Source organism: Hippichthys cyanospilos, chromosome 3 (assembly GCF_059441005.1).
Source record: "Hippichthys cyanospilos isolate Australia breed blue-spotted pipefish chromosome 3, RoL_Hcya_1.0, whole genome shotgun sequence".
Taxonomy (NCBI): Eukaryota; Metazoa; Chordata; class Actinopteri; order Syngnathiformes; family Syngnathidae; genus Hippichthys; species Hippichthys cyanospilos.
In genome coordinates, this window is record NC_142371.1 from 2650367 (window position 1) to 2673485 (window position 23119).

At 37.8% G+C, this 23119-nt stretch overlaps 1 protein-coding gene and 1 pseudogene across 4 annotated transcripts in view; both read right to left on the minus strand.

Moving 5' to 3' along the window:
* LOC148425432 (oxysterol-binding protein-related protein 3-like) overlaps nt 1-17494 on the minus strand; it is a 35778-nt gene extending 18284 nt beyond the window's left edge. For all 3 annotated transcript variants that reach the window (XM_088410392.1, XM_088410391.1, XM_088410390.1), the window contains exons 1-2: nt 17309-17494; nt 51-190 (exon numbers count right to left, since the gene is read on the minus strand). In XM_088410392.1, coding sequence (XP_088266518.1) covers nt 51-146 — 96 coding nt within the window. In that variant the 5' untranslated portion in view covers nt 147-190; nt 17309-17494. The remainder of the gene's footprint in view (nt 1-50; nt 191-17308) is intronic.
* A 1273-nt stretch (nt 17495-18767) lies between these two features.
* On the minus strand, nt 18768-23119 carry LOC148425434 (uncharacterized; annotated as a pseudogene). Its single transcript, XR_015865127.1, has 5 exons — nt 22943-23119; nt 22798-22880; nt 22544-22715; nt 19666-19757; nt 18768-19596 (listed from the first exon to the last, which is right to left on the minus strand). The product of XR_015865127.1 is annotated as an uncharacterized LOC148425434 (transcript).

The window sequence follows — 23119 nt, forward strand, 5'->3', positions numbered from 1 at the left end:
ACAAGGAAATGTGCACGATGGTCACATTCAGTGCGTGTTTTGTTTTTTACCTGTCGACTGTCATGTTTGGATGAGGAGCTGCTGTTGCTGCGGGACAAGGAGGAGATCTTCTGCGACATGACTGAAGTGCGCTCCTCGGAGCCCATTTCACCGCAAACTATGACCGGGGTGCCAGCAACATTCCTTTTGTCTAGTAGTTGGAACAAAAACAAAAAGAGGTCATATCTTAAAACTAAATTAGGTGATTAGCAGTGATTTATTTTTGTATTTCTATATGGGTGATAACAGGATGACAGTCTGTGAAATTGACAGACATGACTTGTCATAAAAACTAAGTCCAAACGAAAACTTTTAATCATTTATACGTCTTTATGTCTCTGAGTGCAAGACTTTCATACTTCAAAGAATCACATCAATCAAAATATACTGTAAGAGGCTTTTATCATATGAATGTCATTTGAAATTCTCCTCCAAGCGAACTGATTGGAAAACAACGAGCCACATTTGGAGCTATTTTCTGATGTTACAACGCAAATCCCTAACCGAATCAGAGTTTTCGTTCAAAATCAATTTGATGTCCTTATTTTTAAGTTATTTCTTGCCATTGACTGCTATAGGTGTCAATGATCCAATTTTACAAGGTTGGCATTAAATGAGTTAATTATTCTACCTGTCACTTTAGTAAATAATTGACTTAATCAGCCATTTCAAGGGAGAAGAATTTAACTCATTCAGTGCCAATAGCAGCTATTGACGGCAAAGGCGCTAGCCTGGCATCCGAGTTAATGTAGGAATGGAAAGGTAAAAATGTATTTTTTAATCACACTCACCGATTAACCAACAAAATAATTGTCAGATTGTTTCAAAATAGCATTAGTTGCAGCCCGAACACACACATACACACAAAGTAACAAACAAACTCTTTGCTTTGTTTTTCTTACAAGCAAAATATTTATTGTAAGTTCAGATGTGGAAAATTCCCACGTCACAATGTTGTGATACTTGTCATCGACAGAAACAAGTGATCTCAGCAGAGTGTAAAAATAATTGGTCCTTTTTCATAGACAGTAACATTCAGTCAACTGCCACACTTCACTCAGATTAATTAACAGTGTGTGTCTGCATGGCTCACCATGTCCAAACATGTACCCCCCCCCCCCCCCCCCCCCCCCCCCCTCCCCTTGTGTTTATGCATTCCGTGGCTGTTCGTTATCCTAATAGCAGTGATTGGCATTAATTGGACATGTTCCCCATACCCATTTGGGAATAAATTGCAGTTTAGTTCAATGGTTGTTTGCTTTTCATAGTTGAGAGGAGACGTATGCAGACATATGGTTCTATTACTGTATGCAAATTGAACAGGTGTCTTATGGAGTTGGTAAGCAAGGTTTTAACAATAGATTGCGAAAAGAGCAGCACCACTATGTTAGACTTTTCTATGTACAGGGATGCAAATCCATCCATTTGCAGATTATTTTTCTTCAACCTAGCCTGTTAAAGACCCAATTATGCTCACAGTTCTATATGTGGGAGGAAATACTAGGCTAAAACAATTACCCCACTATTGTGATAATCGTGGATCGGCATTGTTTCCTTTCCAGTGTGTTGACAACCACTTTGAAGCATCAGCAACAATCAAATTACCTGCGCTGCATTCGCAAGCTTTGCAGCAGTCACTTTACTTCTCTACATATCTGCATAAGCGTTCAGCGCAGCACCGCCTCCACATCTATGATTTATTCATCCACTTTGGATTGATCACACCAGTGATGCAGAGGTCTGTCACACCGTTGCCCATCAGGGATCCTTTTTATCTCATATAACATGGCCACTTCTCAGGCTTTCATCAAGGCGACAGCTCAATTAGACGTCAGAGGTTCATCTATAGGAGATTCTGGTTTGTAAGAACAATGAAGTTAAAAAAAAGAAATAAAAAAATCTATGTTTAAAGCAATGTGGATTACAACTCCGTTGCTCCTATGCAAAACTTGATTTTATTCCGAAAAAATGTGATCTGGGTAATTATTTTTGTTTTGGAAAAAATAATGCATAATTTGTCATGCACAGATTCTTGGTTCTTCTCTGCCTTGGGTCGTTACTGACCAGACTCATAAAAACAGTGCGTGACATCAGGCAACCTCTCTAAGTTTACGACCTCATAGAGACGAATGATTTCAGCTGAGATGGGCTAATGTCCGCACTAACTAGATTGACAGACGCTGAAAGCCTTCAATTACATTCTGCACTTCATGTTGCACATGTTCCTTTGGCCTTCCAGCCTCTCCCGAGTCTGCCAAAGGGCTGCTGACATGCCTACGGGACTTTTAGGCACCATTAGGTCAGGAATCAAAAGACCAGCTCTCTTGATTAACGGCCTGTAGAGTAGTATTGGTGTCATGTTTTAAATAGCAAGTATTCATGCATGTACAGTGCATGCTCCCCATCTGTAGAATAGATTTTCAAATTATGCCACAGGCCTTTAAACACAACGCAAAAATCATCTTCAATTGATAATTCGAGGCTAACAAATGAGCTAATTATGAGCTAATTAATTGATATCGACGTACGGCACATGTTGCCAGCGTTTATTGACGGCTCGGGCTACATTATAGCCGCATCTAGCATAAGTTAGCCGCTAGCTAGCAGTGCTCAAGTGCCCTATAAAGGCTAGCGTGGGACATAAAAGATTTTGCGAACTTTGATGCACACAACCTGAGACGGTTGCTGTTCCTACTGATCATAAGAAAAAAAATGTTGATCATTACAAATGCATAAAAGTCGGTCGTTCATAATTAAGGGTAAATGTGTTATTTGGACTTCCGTGTATATTATTTTTTTCGCAAAGCAAAAAATCTTTTTTTTAATTCTCATCTGTATACTAGATATTTGGTTAAAGTTCTCTGCAGAATATCTGAATACAAAAAATATGCAATAGCAGCGGCCTCACATACATAATTTTTTTTGATTGGATGTAACCCCTCCAAATTGCAATGCTACTGACAAAATCATATAACACGATATAGCAATATTCATTCATGTTTCAATTTACTCTTAATTTGAAAAGAAAATGTACCGTTCATGTCAGAATTAAAAAGCATTAAAATACTAATACGATGCTAAATTTGCATCTACCACGTGAAGTGGCTTCAAGTACTCCCAGTGTTATTTGTACTCCCATTTGAGAAAAAAAAAAAAAAAAACTAGTTCAAGAGATGAATATTCCATATATTTGTGATTAGAATTCCCCATTTAGGGATTACAACAAAGACAATAATCTCACCTTTCATAAGCATCAATTTACTGCAAGTAGTGTTGCTTCAAACTTGAAATTAGTTGATGTTAACACATAAACAAATGTAGTGCAGCATCGCATGAACAGATTATCTGTGCATGCACAGGCGAGTCACCTCTCTTAAAAACAAAGCACCTGTTATTGTTAAATTACTTTGCTGTGCTGATGGCAATACATCCATCTGGATAAGGTCCAGTAACATGTCTTAGCTTAATTTAACTCGACTTTTCTCTTGCAAGACTCGCCGAAGGCCAGCTTGTCTTGAAAAGAAAGGTTATACTGTTGCGCTTTAGGCTTTAACCCTTGTGTAGTATTGACCATTTTTGGGTTAGTTTCTTCCAAGTCATTCTCTGCATTTTAGCCAAGGGATGGCACAATCTTAGGAGTTTGATAACTAAGAGTTTGTGCCGTGTTGAACTTTGACACGTTGTCACCATCTGGGAGAGATTTCAGCTCCCTAATGTTTTCTTTCAATGCTTTTCCTTTGATTTAAAATGCCTTTGTTGTATAGATGAATTTAACAAAACTGCCCAAGGGTTGAAAACATTCTTGTATTGATCGTGTTCTGAACGTGTTTTATTTCTGGCTTTTGTGACAGAAAAGTGTGTTATTAATCACACTGTGCACCATATAAAACTAAATAAAGGCATACATTGTTTTGCAAAAAAAGTCAACAATTTAACAGGAAGTTGCTTCATGTTCCAATTAATTTGATCTTAATTTGAAAATGTACTGTTCCTATCAAGGCATTAAAAAAACATTATATTAGATTTAGTGATACCTGCAGAAACCCTGTTAAAATCTCACAAACACCCATTTGAGAATTGTTGCACAAGAGCCCAACAGTTTTGCTACTCTACGGCATCGGTGCTGACAGTTGTATTATAAATTGTATTATCTGAGAAAAACGAGAGAAGACTAAACTGAACACATGACGCCAAGAAGAGCAAGAGAAGGGGCTGCATGGCCATTAGGAAAAGAATATCAAGAAAATTATAGTGGTGTCACCATGTTTGTTTGTTTTTTCATGACACAACATATTTCAGTTCCTCTTTTCTCCATTCTTATCATTTTTTCCTCCATCGTGTATGATGAAATCATGTGTGTACAAGAAAGAGGCCCCTGCAAATCTACATTATTATGTTTATGTATTGCAACTATAGCAGACAAAGATGAAATCTTCCAAGAAATAAAGTGTTAATATAGTTAGGGCAGCACAGGCAATTGCAAAGTAGTCCTCATTTTCTCTGTCATAAGAGAACATTATGGACAATAACCTTTTCATTAGCTATTTCACAATATCCGTGAAAGTTTAACATATTTCTTTAAACATGTTTCTTGAAGAGCGCCGGCAATTAGGATAGCAGAACATGATGTTTAAAAAAAAAAAAAAAATCCTTTCCCTCGCACTAAAACAAAATTGGTCCACACTAAAGAGTTCATTAAAATGTGCATGCTGTCAAACGCATCACAATGCAGCAGGAAGACTCTTACTTCTGAGAGTCTATTAGAAGCCTTTTCGAAAAGAAAAAAAAACAGAAAGAGAGGAAGCAAATGTTTTTAAAAAGGGCATTCTTTGCCTCCAATCTGCTGGTAAATGGTTTAGTGTGGACATGTACATAAATATATGTCAAAACAAAAATGACTTGCTAAGTACTAGGCCGACATACTATTTTTATTTTGTCTCTATTTCAGAATTTCATCTGTACATTTCACTGCTAAGTTTAAAAACAATAAATGAATTTAGGTTTTAAATAGAGCTGAAATAAATATTGGAGTAGTACTTCAGTTAAAAAAATAAAAAAAAAGAGGTATTTTTCTTGCCCCAGATACCCAAATATTAGTGTATATCTTCGAAAAAAACATAAGTCAAGTCACTCACAGCAAGAATTGTTAATGCTCTGCATGACGGTAAAACATGTCAGAAATGTGGTGAGAAGGCCATCTATAAAACAAACATCACCATACCAAATAATCAAAAGAGTTGAAATCCTTGAAATGCTTTTATTTTGAAGTTCTTCCCTGCAACTTGTCAGGGCATAACAACCTGATAACTTTCCACAGCAACTTTTGCTCCTTATCATTCATACAAGCAACACGCCGTTGTTCTGAAATCATGTTCAATAGCCAATCCATGGCACTAACACACTACTTAATTACGCTGATATTGACACAAGGCACCTGTTGCCAGTGTTTACTGGTGGCTCAGGCTCCTTTATAGCTGCGTCTAGTATAAATTAGCCACAAGCTAGCAGCGGGAGCAGAGTCAACGCAAGATGGCTGACCTTTGTCTTCATCCACAAAAGCTGATTGCCAGGCCAGGCTATTATATATATTTGTGCCTTAAATGGACACAATTAGGCTATGTATCGTGGCTGCATAAATGGTAGCAGCATAGATGGAATAACACATGGAATTAATGTTCTTAAGTCAGAATCAGCCTCATTACAATTGCAGATAAAAATCCTATATGCACTGGATAACAGCCAGCATGCATGTACTGTATGTAGCAATAAGGGAATGATTGGAATTGCCAATATATACAGTATACACAATTGAAATACAGACTGGTGGTGATTTACTGTTCTACGCCCACGGCTGCAGAAACAACACAACTTAACACATTCAAAAACAGCAGCTGTGAAAGTATCACCAATTAACATGCATGGACTAATGAAGTTACAGTATAATTGCGCTCATTAAATAAGGTAGATACTTGTTGACAGTGGAGTAAATTAGAAATTACTCTCACAGTCGGAGAAAGAGTCAACCAGGCCAACTACAGAAAACACAATGTCATGTTGAATATTTGTATTGATTATGTGTTCGCATTGATTTAGATGATGTGACTACCTGACGTTTACATTTGAGGGGTTACTGACATGCACTTTGGCCGCCTGCACATGCAGTATGTTTCATTTGTTCCATGAATATAAAAATCAATTAATTATATGTCATTTGACATATACATTGCATGGAAACAGTCAAGTTCCAGCAATTAAATCAAAATTGGTCATAAATCGACAAATTCGGCCTAGGGCTATACATAGCCGCTCCATTTATCAAAATCAAAGGAGAGACCGTTTTTGGCCTACATTGGCACAAAATATGAACACGTTCCAAATATAAGTGCGACCTACTGTTCCGTACACCAAAAATAGAAAGGCTTTAATGACAACCATAAATCCAATACAAGCCCTGTGGGGTACAATTCTTGCATGCCCTGTCATGTCTGTCCCCACTCCCTCCTCCCTCTCCCCATCATATGTTCACCTGCTCCCGATTGTGTCTTTCCTCATCAGCACCTGCCAAACTCTGAGCGAGAGAGGGACCAAATAACAGACAAACGCTCCTTAAAATGGAATGATGAGATCTTATTTAATATGCTTCATTCATGCGATCAGATACCAAATACACAGATTCCGGAATGTTTGGCATCCTGTTAATCAACCGCATCCTCAACGACACGCACCGGTGGCCCGTCTCTATTGCGGTAAATTCAGTGTGTGGGGAACTGTGACGGCCCACAGCTCATTAGGAACTTCTCAAGGAATGCTCTTAAAGAGCATAAATGTGCTGAGTTTATACAGGTAAGAAAAGCCCCGCACGATAACAACCTGGATAATTAGCTGTTGTTTTCCAAGTGCACGATTAGGCTCCAATTCAACTGCTCCACGAAGGATCCTGCTAATGAAGGCTTGCATTTAACCTCTTTTGTCACTTTAATATAGTATATAGGGGTGTTGACCCAGGAAAGAAAGAACACTGAGCGGGTTCTTTTAGTAGAATGAGATTTAATGAAAGGTTAAAAAAAAAAATTATATATATATATATATATATATATATATATATATATATATATATATATATATATATATATATATATATAGAGAGAGAGAGAGAGAGAGAGAGAGAGACACTGTTCCAAGTAATTTCCAGCAGCATATTAAGAACAGCTCTCAATTTGATGCAGTGCTGAAAACTACACCCACACAACACAATAATAGACAATGCCTCTAAAACCCTTTTTTTTTTTTTTTTTTTTTTTTGTAAAATGCATATTTTCTTGTATTGGATATCAGACAGACAAGATAGTAGAAGTGGACTAAAATGCGTCCATAAGAGTTAGTCAGGCCATGCTCACACTTGACAAATTTGAGTGGGTTAAAATGCACTCTGGGGTAATTGCTCAGCTAGTGCCGCTCATTCAGTCAAGCGTGAATGCTATCATCTGATCCTGACTTGTATTGTTCGGTAAGGTTGGACCGGGTCAACTAACTTGCTAGTTAACGTTTGGAAACATACTGTACAATTTGTCTTGCGATATATCACAAACAGTCCAATCCATATGCTTTGGTTTTAACAGGATAACACTGTAACCAATATAGTGCATGCGTCATGTTTTTTTTTTTTTTTTTTCTAACCTCAAGCTACCAAACAACAATTTTGAAGGCAGCTGAACTGTGTTAAAACATGGCATTGTTTCAGATAAACTGGCAGAAGAAATAGAAGCATTTTATTGATTTCCAAATTCTGTCATCTGTGTCAACAAAGCTTTCCACTTTGGTGAAAGTGGATTCATGAATAAAACATGAATATCTGGATACACACAGAAGGCCTGAAACAATATGTGCAGTCTTTACCTCTGACAACACCAAACAGCAAAATATTAGTTCAATTTGTATGTGTTATTGTATTTAGGGCGTTTTACTATGTTGACTGTAGCTAAGATACATCTCTTAATAGCATTTACTGCATGCAATATGTGTTGCTGCCTAGCAACACAATTTAAAAAAAATACATGATTGGTATCACCATGTATGTTATTGTTCACTCATTATATTGTCTTTATAGGGACAATGTGTACGATTTTTTTTCATTAAAAAGGAATAAGTTAAATGTTTAAAAATTTGAGAAACTTGCAAATAAATGTGTTCTTAACGTCCAACAGTATGTTTAAATATAATCGGTCTAGTTATCATTAAATTATATTACTGTACATGAGGGGTGGCGCTCCTCTGAAGGCTGGCATGTCTGTTATAGGTACGGACAATGGTAAATGCAGCACCTCCTGCTGTCTGTAATGAAAAACGGTCTAAATATTAAACACTGTCCCTTTAAGGGATGCTAAATTTACTTTACATTTTCCAGCAGTAAAAAGTCAGTATTTTGTTTAATGAATATGAGAACTAATTTGAGAATTTGAGAACTAAAAATTTATTCATGTACAATTTCATGTACAACTGAAAAGGTCACCTGTGCTTAAAGCTTGGACAATGACCAATCACGGTTCACCTGTTGGTCATGTGACATTAAAACGCTGAGCCATGGTGTTGTTGTGTTGTTACCTGACCTTTGAACACATGATGTCATTTTCAGGCAACAGTGAGTGTCAGGTTTTAAAACTGTGGTTCTTAACTATGTTGGAGGTACACCACCATATACAGTACACACTCACCAAACCCTTCTTTAGTGAAAACGGAGACATTCCAGAATGTTTTGCTCAACTATGTGCAAGCGATTTATTCATTCAAATCATATTTCAAAAGTAAAATAACACTTATAATACTAATAATACTTCATTCTAAACATTGCTTCATACTTGAGGTCTGTGAATGTGTTAAACAAGATTATGTTAAGAATGCATTTCAGTTGGTTCAGTTGACAGCAAGTGAATTTACTGATTGTAAAATATTCCTATTAATTGTACATAAAAATTAATGATCAAATTCATTACAAACAAAATATATTAACTTTTTACTGCAGAAAATGGCTAAATAAATGTAATATTACTAATATCCCTTGAGTAAATCAATCGCATTCAAAACTGTCATTACTCGGAGGTGTTCCTAATATTATGTCCTCAACTATACCGAGTGACTAAGCATTATAAGGTCAGGCCATAAACCTTTTACTGTATTAAATAAATTTGATTACATTTTCAGTGGTCAAGTTGACAAAGTAAGATTACACACAAATGGGTAAAAGGCAGTAGTACGTTATTCAAGCACTTCAGAGCTGCCACTTAAATACATGGTGACCACATTGAATAATTCAGGTATAAAAACTCAGATATTCTGTAAAATCCTTCTGTGTGTGATTGTTTTCACATTTAAAAGGATCTGAAAGTGCAGCCTGTGTTAAAAATTCATGTCAAGTTTCTGGTGGAGTGTCTGAGCTTCCTTCTGCCTCTGATGCCTGGAGCAGACTGCAGACTGGCACAGCAAGCTGCTATTAAAAAAAATGTCAGCATGTCACTATAATGAGCGGGCTGACACAATCATGCAGACAAAAATTGCATTATGAAACTTTTAAGGATGATGGGGAATAATCAGTAATCATCAGGGTGACTTACAGTAAATGCACTGTATTGTGTATGCACTTCCTGAACTGTTCATCTCCTTTTCTTGTTCTTATATCAACCTAATGCAACCTGACTCATAAAATATATAGCCTACTACAGAGTATGACGCCAATGCTATTGACAGATGAGTTTGAAACTGCATAGTCACATGACTGTGTGTAACAACCTGAAGAAGGTGACATCTAATGAGGCTCTCTATAGTTGCAACTGTAAGTTAACAGCTCTCAAGGAGGTGAGTCACATGCACCCGGTGTGACGCACATCAGCTAGTGTCCTGTACACTTAAAGGGGTGGCTCCAGCCAGGGTGGTCCATTTTTCACAAACAAGTTCAATTTATGGATTTTTTTTTTTTTTTTTTATCATTAGCAATATTGGTTTAGCTTGCATTCTCAATTTGTTGTCCGAGAAATCAGTTCATGACTAATGACTTTGAAACCGCTGCCTGGATATGAACGTTATGGCATGATCCCTGACAAAATGTGTCCATTGAAAACCATTATACATACATCACTAATAATGTAAAAACTCAGGGAGTCCGGTGGTACATATTTCTAAAAGACCCTTTATCTAAGTCCGTCTATGCAGTCAACCTCAACAAGACGGTGTGCATGCGTGAGGGGCATGTTGGATTTTTCAAAGCCCAACTTTGAAATCTTACGAGGAGCTCCGGGGCTTCTCACAGCTTGCTACTCAGACATGGCCTTGCTCAAACAGCTATTTAATGAGTGCATGACAACCCACACTACGGAAAAGCACTTCCTTGGCGGGGACAATCCAGCGTTTGCTCCGTTTATGCTTCCGGTGAGCGGAAGCTTTCAGTGTGGACAGTTAGTGGTGCTCACTAGTTAGCTGTGGGAATTAGCATACAGGCCAAAGAGCTGCTGGATGGTTGTAGTAAAAACTTTGGTGTGCCTAAATGTCTAAAAACTAGGACCTATTGCCAAAACCAAGCCTGGATCCTCAAAATGCTTGTCCTCCCTCCAGTGATGTTGTCAATAATCACACGCACTCCTAGCCAATTTTCAGGTGCCCCGGAATTCATTGGAAGTTGACACACACACACACACAAAAACATTTTAAATCACTTCAGAGTTTTTATTTAAGGATAATTTTTGTGTTTTTTTTTCTATACAGACCTATAAATGGGAATATTTAATCCATTCAATTCTCTCTTCAAAGGGACAGTTGGCCATTTTTCATTAAAAAAGGAATAAATTAAATGATTGTAAATTTCAAAAACTTGCAAATGAATGTGTTCTTAATGACCACCAGTATGTTTAAATGTAAGCATAGGTCTAGTTATCAGTACTGTATATTATATTTCATGGGGGGTGGCACTTCTCCGGAGGCGGCCATGTTTGCAATAGCTCCGGACAATGGGAAATGCAGCACCTGCAGGACCTCCTGCTATCCGTAGTGATAAACTCTAAATCTAAATCTTACACGCTGTCCATTTAAGGAATCTCCCTAATGATTAAGACAATATTTTCTAAGTTTAGCTGCTCAAGAAATACCAATTATTACCCCAAACTCAAGCCATACGTATACTTATATTAATTTGAGATTATCATGATAACCAGTTAGGAGGGTCGCAATATTCAACAACCATATTCCCTGTGTTTTTCAAATATCGTGCAGACCTACCAATGAGTGAACTAAAAGAAATAGGCTACACTAGGCTAGGCTTTGAAAGGTCATGCATGGGAGGTTGCACCCAACTTTTCAAAAGATATCATTTTTTAAACAAAATAAATTTGCTATTCATCTGATTAAAGTAGTGATCATGAATTTTGTTTGGATAATAGAGGGTTTAGCTCCCACAAACATTGTCTTTTTGTCTTTTGCAAGTGCATCTTCTTGTCTTGGAGGAGTTAAAGAGCATATCACACAGCACATCTTTTTGACCAAATAAATAACCAAAAATCAAATTAAAATGTCCAAAAAGTCCCTTTAAAGAGGTCTGGAATTGCAATGGGACATTCCTGAATAAATCAAGATTAAAGATTAAAGACAATGCCAGGACTGGGGATGGTTGACAACATGACGTCCACAAACCATGTGACAAGGATTCACCCAGTGACAGAGAGGTGCAGTGACTTCAAAGCGCACCCAGACTTTTTAAACACCGTACCTAATACATCAAATATTGTCAGACATCCATTTGCAAACAACTCCTTCAAATGGACTGCCTTTATTAACATGGTAAACGTTGAGTCTGTTTGAATGTCGTTGCTAACCAAAACAGCAGTACTGAAATACTATATAAAGTCTCCTGATGATAAACTTTTTTTAGGTAATCACCTTTATCCCAATCTATAAAAAGTAAAACAAAAAAAACAGTTGGATCTTGTCACACGTCTTCCGCAAGGTTTTGTTGAAAGGTGTTTTGCCCATTTGGGTTTGTACCGCCATTGACAAATGAAGCCATTAACAGAATACAATTAAAGCCAAGTTTGGAAAATCCATCACAACAAACCTAAACACTAGTCTTAATGTATGTAGAACCGATTCTCTGTATGGATTTTGCTTAATTAGGAACAGCTCTGAGGGTATAAACAATTTGCGCCAAATCAAAAAAGAACCGGGCTGGCAGGGTGCTGAGATGGCCAAGTGCCCAAGCATTAAAGAAGGGAGCAGTGTGTTGGCACACTCCCCGGCAGATAAATCACTTGAATTGGAAAACTTGAAGGAAATGAAGCATGGCATCCACAAATCCATCACTCAGAATACACTACTTGTGCCAAAGAGTACGCTTCAAGCTTCTTTGAGTTTGTATAGTGAACTCAACACGTGGTTGGTTGATCATGTCAGCATGGACACTGCTGTTATTCAAGTAAATAAATCAAATAAACCTACCGTTTATTTATTTTCTACAGTCCACATTGTGTTCCCTGCTCGAGGGTTTTCACAATTCAATCAGACCTCCATTAATGATAACAAAAACGCAGACAAGCAAAAGACCTGAATCGTTACAAGTATTTTTTTTGATGCCCAATCTCTCATGATTTGAACATTGTAAGAACTCGAGGCATCTCTCTACTTTAGCTTTCAGAGCTGCAAACATGTTAGTCGAATTTGTTAGTCGTGGGGGGCGACACATTCTTGAGCACGTATTAGTTGCTCTTCAACAAGACACCAGATCCCTGAATTGCAAAAAGACTGAAAGACCTTTCTCTCCATCTCAGTCTATACGATGCAAAGATACCATTGTAAAGTCCTAAACCCATAAACATTGACACTCAGGCAGGGGGAGGAAAAGTCAGACAAGTTGGCTGAGTCGACTTTAAAAATCGACTTTAAAAGGGGATATTACAAGTTTGGGATCATTTTGCAATTCAACTATTGCACAATAGAAAAGGCATACCACAGCAGTACAACGGGAAATAAATCTTCCATTGCTTGTCTTGGTGCACCACTTAGCGGCCGATTGGTTGATGCTATTTGTGGGCTTAAAAACTGTAAGTACCATATTTTTTCGAGTACAAGTCGAGTGTTTTTTTTTTCAAGACTTATTATTACATAATCATACAACTTAAAACCAGACGAATTTTCATCAAACATCTGCGTAAGAACAACATTGATTTGATTGTGAAAAAAGTTGTTTCATGTCTTGTACAGTAGAAGGCGTGAAATGATTTGAGTACTTGCTTATCCCTAACATTGAATTATCAATTTTGGCTAAATGTAGGCATGGGCCAATAACCGGATTGGCAATATATTGCGATTTTAAAAGTCACAGCTATTAAAAACTGTCCAAATCTGTCAAAACTGATACGTTTTTTTTTCTCTCTCGCATCAAAATTAGCACATGACACTTCCCAAAATAAAGAACTTCATAAAAAGTACTAGGGCTGCATTATCTGAGAATATAACGCGTCACTACAAACAATTGGTGGCTAAGTTTTAGCTGTTCAAATTAAAGCAGTAGGATGCAGAGGGCTCAGTGAAGACAAGAAAAGAACACGAGGTTTGTGACCTCACTTGCCAACAGGCTGCTCCATTCTAAGGTTTACTCATGAAATATCTTTGAAGCGCCATCTGTAAGTGACTTTAAGGGCACCATTTTATTTGTAATGTACGTATAACAACATGTATGTGCAAACTCAATGGCGGTGTTGGTTGACCTCAAACAACAATTGATAATGCATAAATGCTAATCGCAATTTCTAATAGTAAGCATAGGTATATGTTGGTGGTGTCTGAAAATAAGTATGTATAGACAATAATAAATAATTATTGTGGTCAACCTCTTGGTAGATTAGTCTTAAAAAATCTATTCACTCTTACATTTTAGTGTATTGATAAAAAAAATGACTGGAGTGGGTGAGGCAATTACTCAATTCTAGACTGGAATCATTGATAAGATAATTCATTCGATAATCCATTTTGTATAAATGCTTATCCTCACTAGGGTCGCTGACATGCTGATGCCTATCCCAGCAGTCACCGGGCAGTAGGCAGGGGACACTCTGAACTGGTTGCCACCCAATCACAGGGCACGCAACACTAACAACCACTCACACTGGCAAACTCACCTAAGGGCAATTTGAGTGTCCAATCCACCTACCATACATGTTTTGGGGTTTGTAGGAGGAAGCGGGAATACCTGGATCAAACCCACACAGGCATGGGGAGAACATGCAAACTCCACACAGGAATGCGGGAGCCAGAATCACACCTAGGATCTCTGAACTGTGATGAAAACATGCTAACCTTGCAGTCTTCCACCATGCAGTCCTGATAGGACAATGAATTTTTAAAAAAAGATTTGAAAGTGGCAGCCTTAATTGACCCACGCAACCCACTTTGTATTCAGACATATTGGAAACAATAATACACACATTGACATGTCAAATTTGTACCAAGCAAATGACTCTGTGTACCCCGGCAAGGGTAATGAATCTGTGCGGTGCTAATTAAAGATGTGTCATCCTGGAACAGAAATAGTACATTCATTGACTTTCTGTGTAGCACTTATACTCATCAGGGTCGCAGGTGAGCTGGAGTGTACCTCAAGTGACTTACAATCATGTGCCTGATTGCGAGGCACAAATTGACAAACCATTGGTCATTTTCAAAACCATGCGTAAATTGGAGCAAGAGTCTGCTTATATGAAAAACAACATTTGCCAAACCAAGATCAAAAATGAGTTTACTCCCATTTAAGCTCCATGTAAGGATCTCAAATGTGAACATATCACATTAGGAAGTGATCCTCAAGTAAATACAACTTGAAATATTGTGCTGTCCCTACAAATTGCTCTTGTTGCGGTTTTAGATTTACACATGACTCGGCTACTGCTCAATGCAGGGGCAGATCTATTCTAGTGGGTGGGCCAACAGCCACCAGAAAAATCCTAAATTATTTGCCAAAATCCTGACCAGAAAGCGGCGTCACCAGTTTTTCAAAATAACTATAACATATGATGTAGGGATGCAACTACTTTTTAATATTGATTATTACATCGATTATTTTGTCTATTATTCAGTGAATCGAATGAAAAGAAAAAACATGTCATTTCCATCTTTTTCTTCAAAAACAGAACATAATTTGAAATTGACAGTGCAGTAACATAAGTCAAGTAAGATTCAGTTACTCTTTTTGGGCCATAATATTTTCATTCACTCCAAAGATAATAAGGCTGCTTAAATGGAGGACTGTAGAAATAGATCATTGTTGAGAGGCTGGAATTCCAAGTTTTGAACAATTTTGAATAAAAAAGAGGATTCAAATGATTAAGTGATCATTAAAAATGCTTGTCCGTTATTAGTTGTCAATCATTGCAGGTCTACTGTAATTGGAATATAGACTGCTTGATGGAATCATATTTATAAAAGTTCAAATATAATAAAGTCTTCTTTGGGTTATTTGATTTGTGTGTCTGCGACTCAAAGGAGAACATTTGGACATCTCTAACTTAAAATGAACCTAACATATGGACTGTGGGATGAAGATGGGAGTACCTGGAGAAAACTCACATGTGATGGGGAGAATATGCAAACTTCACACAGAAAAGCAGGAAGGAATGAACTCTTTTGCATACACTTTGCAAACTATACGCATTGCATTTGTAAATGCTTTTAAAGGCGTAATAAGTAAAGTTAATGGTTTTTATTTTCCTTCAACCACACAAATTGTTCAGTGGCATCAGTTCTACCCATACATATGTAGATTATATTCATTAACGCAGACAAAAAATTGAAAAGAATCTGTCTTTGTAGTCTACGATGTACGATGACAGTTTAAGACATAGCTATTAACTGGTCTCTACCACCACCTACTGTCATGAGGTGAAACACAAGTCAACAAAGAATTTTCTGTTTGCTGGCATTTTTTGACCGCAGCTCAACAGACTGTAGCAAAAACCTAAAAAAAATCAGTCATAAATCCTATTAAAATGCATCTCAAAAATTGTAATTATTATGTTTTTATATGATCCGAAATTTGGACAATGATTATTTTCCAACACAAAATCCCACGCAACTGCAATCACATATAAATTTCAGAATCGTTGCATTTTGACATGTTACATGTTTTAATCATCTGCTGGAAAGTTCAGCTCACTAGTGTTTTTTCCCCATTAATTCTTTTATGATATCATTAAAAAAAAATCATAGGAATTTCCATATCTTGTAACATAATGCCACAAGGGTTAAACGATGAACCTCAGAAAGGTGCAGACATGCTAACCACGAGTCCAATGTGCTCCCCCAGAATTGATATATATACACCACAGAATTACCCTCTGAACTTCTTTTTCTTGGCAAACCAATCAGGCCCTCTCAGAGGGCCAGTGAGGAGTGTTAATGAAGAAGGACAGTAATGTTGGCACCAACACATCTTTGGCTTTAGCGTACACTAATCTTCTCTACCGGAATTGATTGCTTTGGAGCGAATAAAATCTTAAAACTTGGTCAGAGTCTCAAAGAAGGAAATGTGAGCTAATCTCCAATCCCATCAACTAGAAGACTCAACCTCCTACTGTAACTGTGAGGCAGATGTTCAAACCAGTAGTCCAACCTAAATAATTATCCGTGTAGCAAGCATCCATAATAGCTGAAAAAAACCAGCTCTGCAGTATTTGTAGCTGACAAGCACACTAGCTTCCGTCTTCAGTTCTCACCAAGACGCAGCACACATTGCAAGTAAGCCCCATAGCGAGCCCCCTGTGCCTGAAAGGCTCTTCTGTCCGCTTGTGTGCCCATGCAGAGGATGCTGCGTAGCTTGTGAAATTCCAGTCACGCTGACCTCAAAACTTGAGCAAGTCTGCTTCGCATCTCTAAAGAAATTTGTGGGTGTTTGCTCATGACTAACACGGAGAAAGTGACTAAAGAAATGATATTTGTGTCTTGACTGCAGCGGTAACGCACTGTCAGTGGGTGTGAGATGCCGAGCTACACTCAGTGACTTACCGGTACAGTACATCTCAGCATGTATGAGCAACGACAGTCACATTCTTAATAATAGATTACTCATAGCTTTGGCATGTCGTGAATTTTAATAAGTGTTGTTTTCGTCTTCTGTGTTCAAAATAATACAACGTTGCTGTTCAAACACGAGAGTAAAACTCTAAATCAACTTTATACGACTTCACAAAAGGGATCAAGAATAGGAATGGCCACAAGCCGAACATTTTTTTAGAGCACTCACCTTGACAGAGTTGAAAATGTGATGATGGTGGATGTTTCGGAAGTGGCACAAAAAACAGGCTGCAAAAAGGATAGACGATATCGAATTAAGCAGACTCCTTCCTTGTACGCAAGACGCACCGTAGAGGAGACTCCACCACTCATTCTATGGGGAAAAAATGAACATTTGCCTAACGTTGCATACAGAAGGCGGATACATGGTCGCCGATCAAAATAAGAGCCAATAAAAAATAAGAAGGACGCTGACGGACCGTTAAAAGGCGGGGCTTGTGTTTTCCGCGGTGAGCCTTTATGACGTGTTGGGGACCCCCAAACATTCAACGTCATCTACCATGATGTTTGTTTAAAACTGTCCATTCGTTGGCCTAGTGTAAATCATGAGTGTCACTATGTCGATATTGATTACGTAAGAACGTTTTAACTAATACGAAGAACTCAATATAACGTGAGAAGACTTAGAAAAAAAAACGGACAAAAGTGGGACTACTATGAAGTTATACTGCCCTCTATTGAACAAGCGTCCAAATCGCAACTTTGCTGTCAAGATACCCACAAATAGACGCTCATTTACCAGTTCGTTATTTTTAGTTAAACCAAAATGTCTATTTACAATTTAGAAAATGTTAATGCGCTAATCACTGATGGGAAGATCTTAAGTACGATTATTTATTAGAATTTAGATGTATGTACTTTGAGAATGTAATATTCCTTCGTCAAATTAGTTACTTCTGATGATGGCACATACTAAAGCGGACGTGAGCGGTCAATTCAACCTATGGAGATATCGATTAACTGAAAGTGTAGTCATAAAGTCAAACTGTTGCCCTCGGGTCGGCGCTACAGTGCTCATAAAAGTCAGACAATCAATCTCAGGGACAACTTTCCCCCCCAGAGATAATAACGGTCTGAACAAAATCGCAAAGAGAACACACTGACAATATCATATTTGCGCTCCTATGAAATCTATTATCTCTATTCTATTTATTGTTCATATTTAATATGCATCAATCAGAGCTCCCAGTTTCATTGTATACCTGATGTACAGTGTGTAAAAAGGCACTCTATTCTATTCTATTCTATTCTATTCTATTCTATTCTATTCTATTCTATTCTATTCTTTCTAATCTTGACTATTTTGTTGAAAATAAACGCATCAGTCTATCCACGTGGCTGAATTTATCGACTCCTACATGACTTGCATTATAAGGTAAAAGAATGTATAGAAAAGGCAAAGCAACCTAAAATTTATAGCGGTGGATTATCAGTCTCAGTACTGTTTCATTACTGCCAATAAAAGAAAATGTGCATAAAAGTCCCATGAAAGCGATGCATTAAAAGATATGAACCAATGTGATTCAGTCTATCGTCAAGTTCCTGTCAGAGAAGGAGCAGTAAAGAGTCGAAGCCCTAAAAGTGAAGAGTGGCAACCGTTGGTCCACATGTTTTTTTAATGTCCAATATCAAAGTCATTGTACTGAAATCATAAACGAATGAAAAACGAAAAGAATCTTACATGATGCAAAGCTGAAGGTCAGGCCTCAAGGATTTTGGGTCACAAAGCACCTTTTCACAGAGCATCTGTTTGAAAGCACCGGTCCTGTCTGAATGTTCGCCTTTTACTTTAGCATTCGAGAGATGATTTTTCTAGTTACATATTTCAAGTGAAAATTCAACTTCTGTATATTTTGATTACAAGTCACCATAACAGGCTGCTGAAAAAGCAAATTATCCATGGATGATATTTGCGTTGACGCCGAAGAAGTTGTGTTTCTTGCCTTTCAACATAAAATCCCTCATGTCCACAGGAGCAATGGCGGAGCTGTGGAATTTGTGATGGGCTAGCGACTTTGTGTAAGCTCTTTGCAGGTCAGCGAGGGTATCACCTCCACCTTCCCTCATGCCAGCAGCCTTTCCCACGGGCGCGATGCCCGGCAAAACGCCAAGACGCGGCGGTTTGCTGTGGCCGTTTAGTTTGCTTGTCGACGACGCCGGAGGCTTCGTGAGGCTTTTAGCAAAATGTACTTTTGCGTCCTTCTTCTCCGTTTGGTTGGCCTTGATGGCTTCTGGTCCGCCACTCATAGTGGATGACGGATGCGACACAATGTTTTGTGGGCCCGTTGATTTTTTGCATTGACATGTCTGAGAGCTCCGTTGGCTCCTTGCTAAAGTAGCGCCTTGGTTTGTGGCTGGTGAAAAGTCAGCGAAAGTGCTCTTGATTTTTCTCCCCTGTCTTCTTCTCCCTCCTTGTCTCAGTTTCCAGGGAACCAGCACGTAAACAGTTCGATCTCTCTGGAGAAGAAACTCCTCATTAGGAAAAGTGGAATGCTGTTGTGTTGAATTAATTGCGTATTCTCTCACCTCTGTTCCCAGCGGTGCAGAATGTGAAGTCCTCCCAGTGGATTCATTCGTTTTTTCCCTGTAGTCATCAATTTCACAAGCTGGCTGCACCCCTTAATGAAAAGCAAGATAAACAACGTGGTTCATCAAAAGAGTACCGTAGTGGACTCATGGTAAAACATCGTAGTTGGAGTATCACCAGGGGCAGACTTATCATGAGGGGCCCCAAGATTTCCAGTTTCATAAAAACTGATATTAAATTAAAGATTTTCTTAAACTTAGGAAATTGTTGTTTTGTTTTAATTGACATGTGAACAACGCATCAAATATTAATATATCATGATGGTTTTGGGCGTTGCTCTTCCTGGGTCCACGAGATTTCCAGTCGGCCCCAATGTTTCCAAATAAATTATAGTTGTCTCAAACATTAAATCATGAGTCATTTCTTAAGCCACATATAGAAATTACTTTTTTAATTTGTGCACTTGACAACACCACATAATTGTTTTTTGTGACCCTTTTCCTAAAGTTTTAAAATTACTAAGGTCCTCAAATGTTTTGTAAAAACGGCTTAACAAGAGTTTTTCCAAAATTAAAATTTGTTTTGTTTTACTTCACACGTCTTCCATTGAAAAATGTGTTAAGACTGTGTTTGTCATTATTTACATGCTTAAAACACAGTAAATGCTTAGTCTATTATGACTGTTTTGAGCTCCTCCTTGTGGGTTATTGAGATTTCCATAGGGCACCAATGTTTGATAAACTGTATTAATGAAGAGCTGTCTTCCAGTTGAAAAAAAAGGTCTTTTTTGTTTTTTTTTTGTTTTAGGTCATGCACTTAACAACACTTCAAGTGCATAGACTCATGATTGTTTTGGCTGCTCCTTTTCCTGGGATCGAAATATTTCTAAGATGGTTCCCATGTTTCATAAAAACTGATTAAGCGTTTTAGTTTTGATTCACATGCTAACATCGCATTAAATGCTTCGTCTATCGTCCCTTGCTGGGGCCCCAAGATTTCCAGAGGGCACCAATCTTTCATAAAAATGGATTAATGAGGATTATCTTCCATTTTTTATTTATTCATTTTAATTCGCATGTTTAAGAGACCAAAGACTTAAGTCTATGATGGCTGTTTTGAGTGGGCCTCTTCCTAGGGTCCTAAGATTTTTTTAAGACTCCCAAATTTTGCATAAAAACTAATTAGTTTCCTTCTACATATTTTTTTTATTATTGTAGTCTTAACTCACATGCTTATAACACTTCAAATGCTTAATCCACCATTATTGTGTTGAGTTTTCCTCTGCCTGTTTATTCAACGAACCGTTTTATCTTTCTACTTTGTGATTCAGGAAGAGAGCAATAAGCAAAACAAAGCGGTTGCCGCATTGTGAGGAAAATGAAGCAGAGATATCCTAATAGAGCAGAGAAGAAGGCGAAAGGAAAATTGTTTTTTAATCTACCAGGTAGAGGCATGCGTCATCACCTTTCAAAAATGGCTTCAGTTTTTGAGCAGATTTTACAAGTAGCAGCATTTATTGCTATGTGCCTAAAAGCGGAGATGGTAAAATCCTTTCCAGAAAGTAAAAACACTGCCACAGTTTGGCTTCAGCTGTATGTGCTTTGCTTAACAGGTAAGTTAACTAGCTCATTTGACTGCAAATTGATTAGAGGCACGTGTGGCTACAGCCAAACTGTGGCAGGGTTTATACTTTCCGGAACTGGAGTTCCCATCTCTGCTTAAATGTTTTGGGGAAGTCTGTAACATTGCAATGAAAGAGATAAACTGGCACTTACAAATTTAGATTCACTAAAAATTCAATATCTTTCAATCTGAGTCCACCCCCCCCCAAAAAAAACTACAACAAATAAATGTTTTCTCTTTCAAATTCTAAATATAAAAACTTGTAAATGATTTTCAACATGCTGAAACTTCACATTTTTTTCCAATGAACCATACAAAAACATTTATTACATGCAATAGCATTTCACATGAATCTATAGCATTCAATAATCAGTCCATATTTTTCAGAATCATTGCACACCATTCAAAATCATTCCACATTTCAATATTTTTTCATTCAGGCTTTCATCTTCCAGGCGCAATTCTCATAAAATTGTCGTCAAGTTCCTGAGAATGTCTCATCCGGACATTGGCGAATAATCTAAATGTGATTCATTGTCAGGCCTGGGGTGTCTTTCTTTAATGAGTCTATTTTCACTTTTTAATTTCATGTTGTTCAAGTTGTGTCATGACCCCGTTTGATGTAAACGATTTGAAATGCCTTTTGAGTAATTTTGTACTCTAATAATCAATTTTATACCTGTTTATATACCTGTCATCACTAGGCCACACTAAATTGCAAACCATGTTTTAACTATCACAAAAATCTCTAATCAATTTTAACATTGTGAAAATTTGAAAATTTGACATTAAATCCACACACATAGCAACATTAAAAAATGCAAACTTTGCCTCAGGAATCAATTGAAAGCGTAATTGTTTTAGGGTTGAGGCACAAGTCCATTTTTGCCCAATTTCATCGGTTGAGATGTTAAACTTCTTCAGATTTTAAAGTGTTCAAATCTCACATTCAAATGTACTCCCCAGCGGTCATTTAACATTTCCCTAATTTCCCTATTAACTAACGCCATACCACAATGTATTATATATTATTTTAAAGGGAGTTAAGTGTAGAATTTGAATATATCGATATTTTTGTGAAAACACATCACATGTATTGTATGCTAAAAGTTTGACAAATGTGAATAGTCATAGTTAGGGTTACAGCATTGATCAACCATTATTTTAATGAACTCCATTTTGTCAACATATACTGTATTTGCTGCATTGAATGTCTATTTTACAATTTTACAAGGATTATTAAATAGCATTTACCTCTATAATGCATCTGATAAGTGGTGATCCATCGCATGCCATCCATAATCTTCGAAAGGTTACTCGTCTGTTCAGGGGGCGTTAACTCCTTCTCAGGGATTTTGGGATTGGGCACAATTGCCCTTGTTGGAGTAGGGTACAAGGTATATCGTCCCTTCCCAGGTTTATGTAACTGGAAACAAGAATGAATAGAAAAAGTCAAACGGGTGGAAATAGAATAGTGATGTCAATTTTGAACGTCAAACTTCATTTACTTCCACATAGCGAATGTCGTCCATCCACTTGGCCGTTTTTGCTCCTGTGGGCGTCTCCAAAATCTCATGACTGTGCGGGCCACCTGAACGCGGAAACAATAGCACATTACCCAAGTCTCCCAACGCCACCCGCCAACCCTCGTACCTTTGGTTTTGCCGGGTACAGCAACCCTCGGTGCCGTTGGGACGATGGGGCTGATAAAACGGGAACGACTGGGCCCTGACTCCATGATCTCCTGACGACCAGAAGCATCGGAACATCTCAACGCGGGAGATTTGGGAGGCATAGGGCTGTTTTCTTGGAAAGGCAGACTTTGCTGCT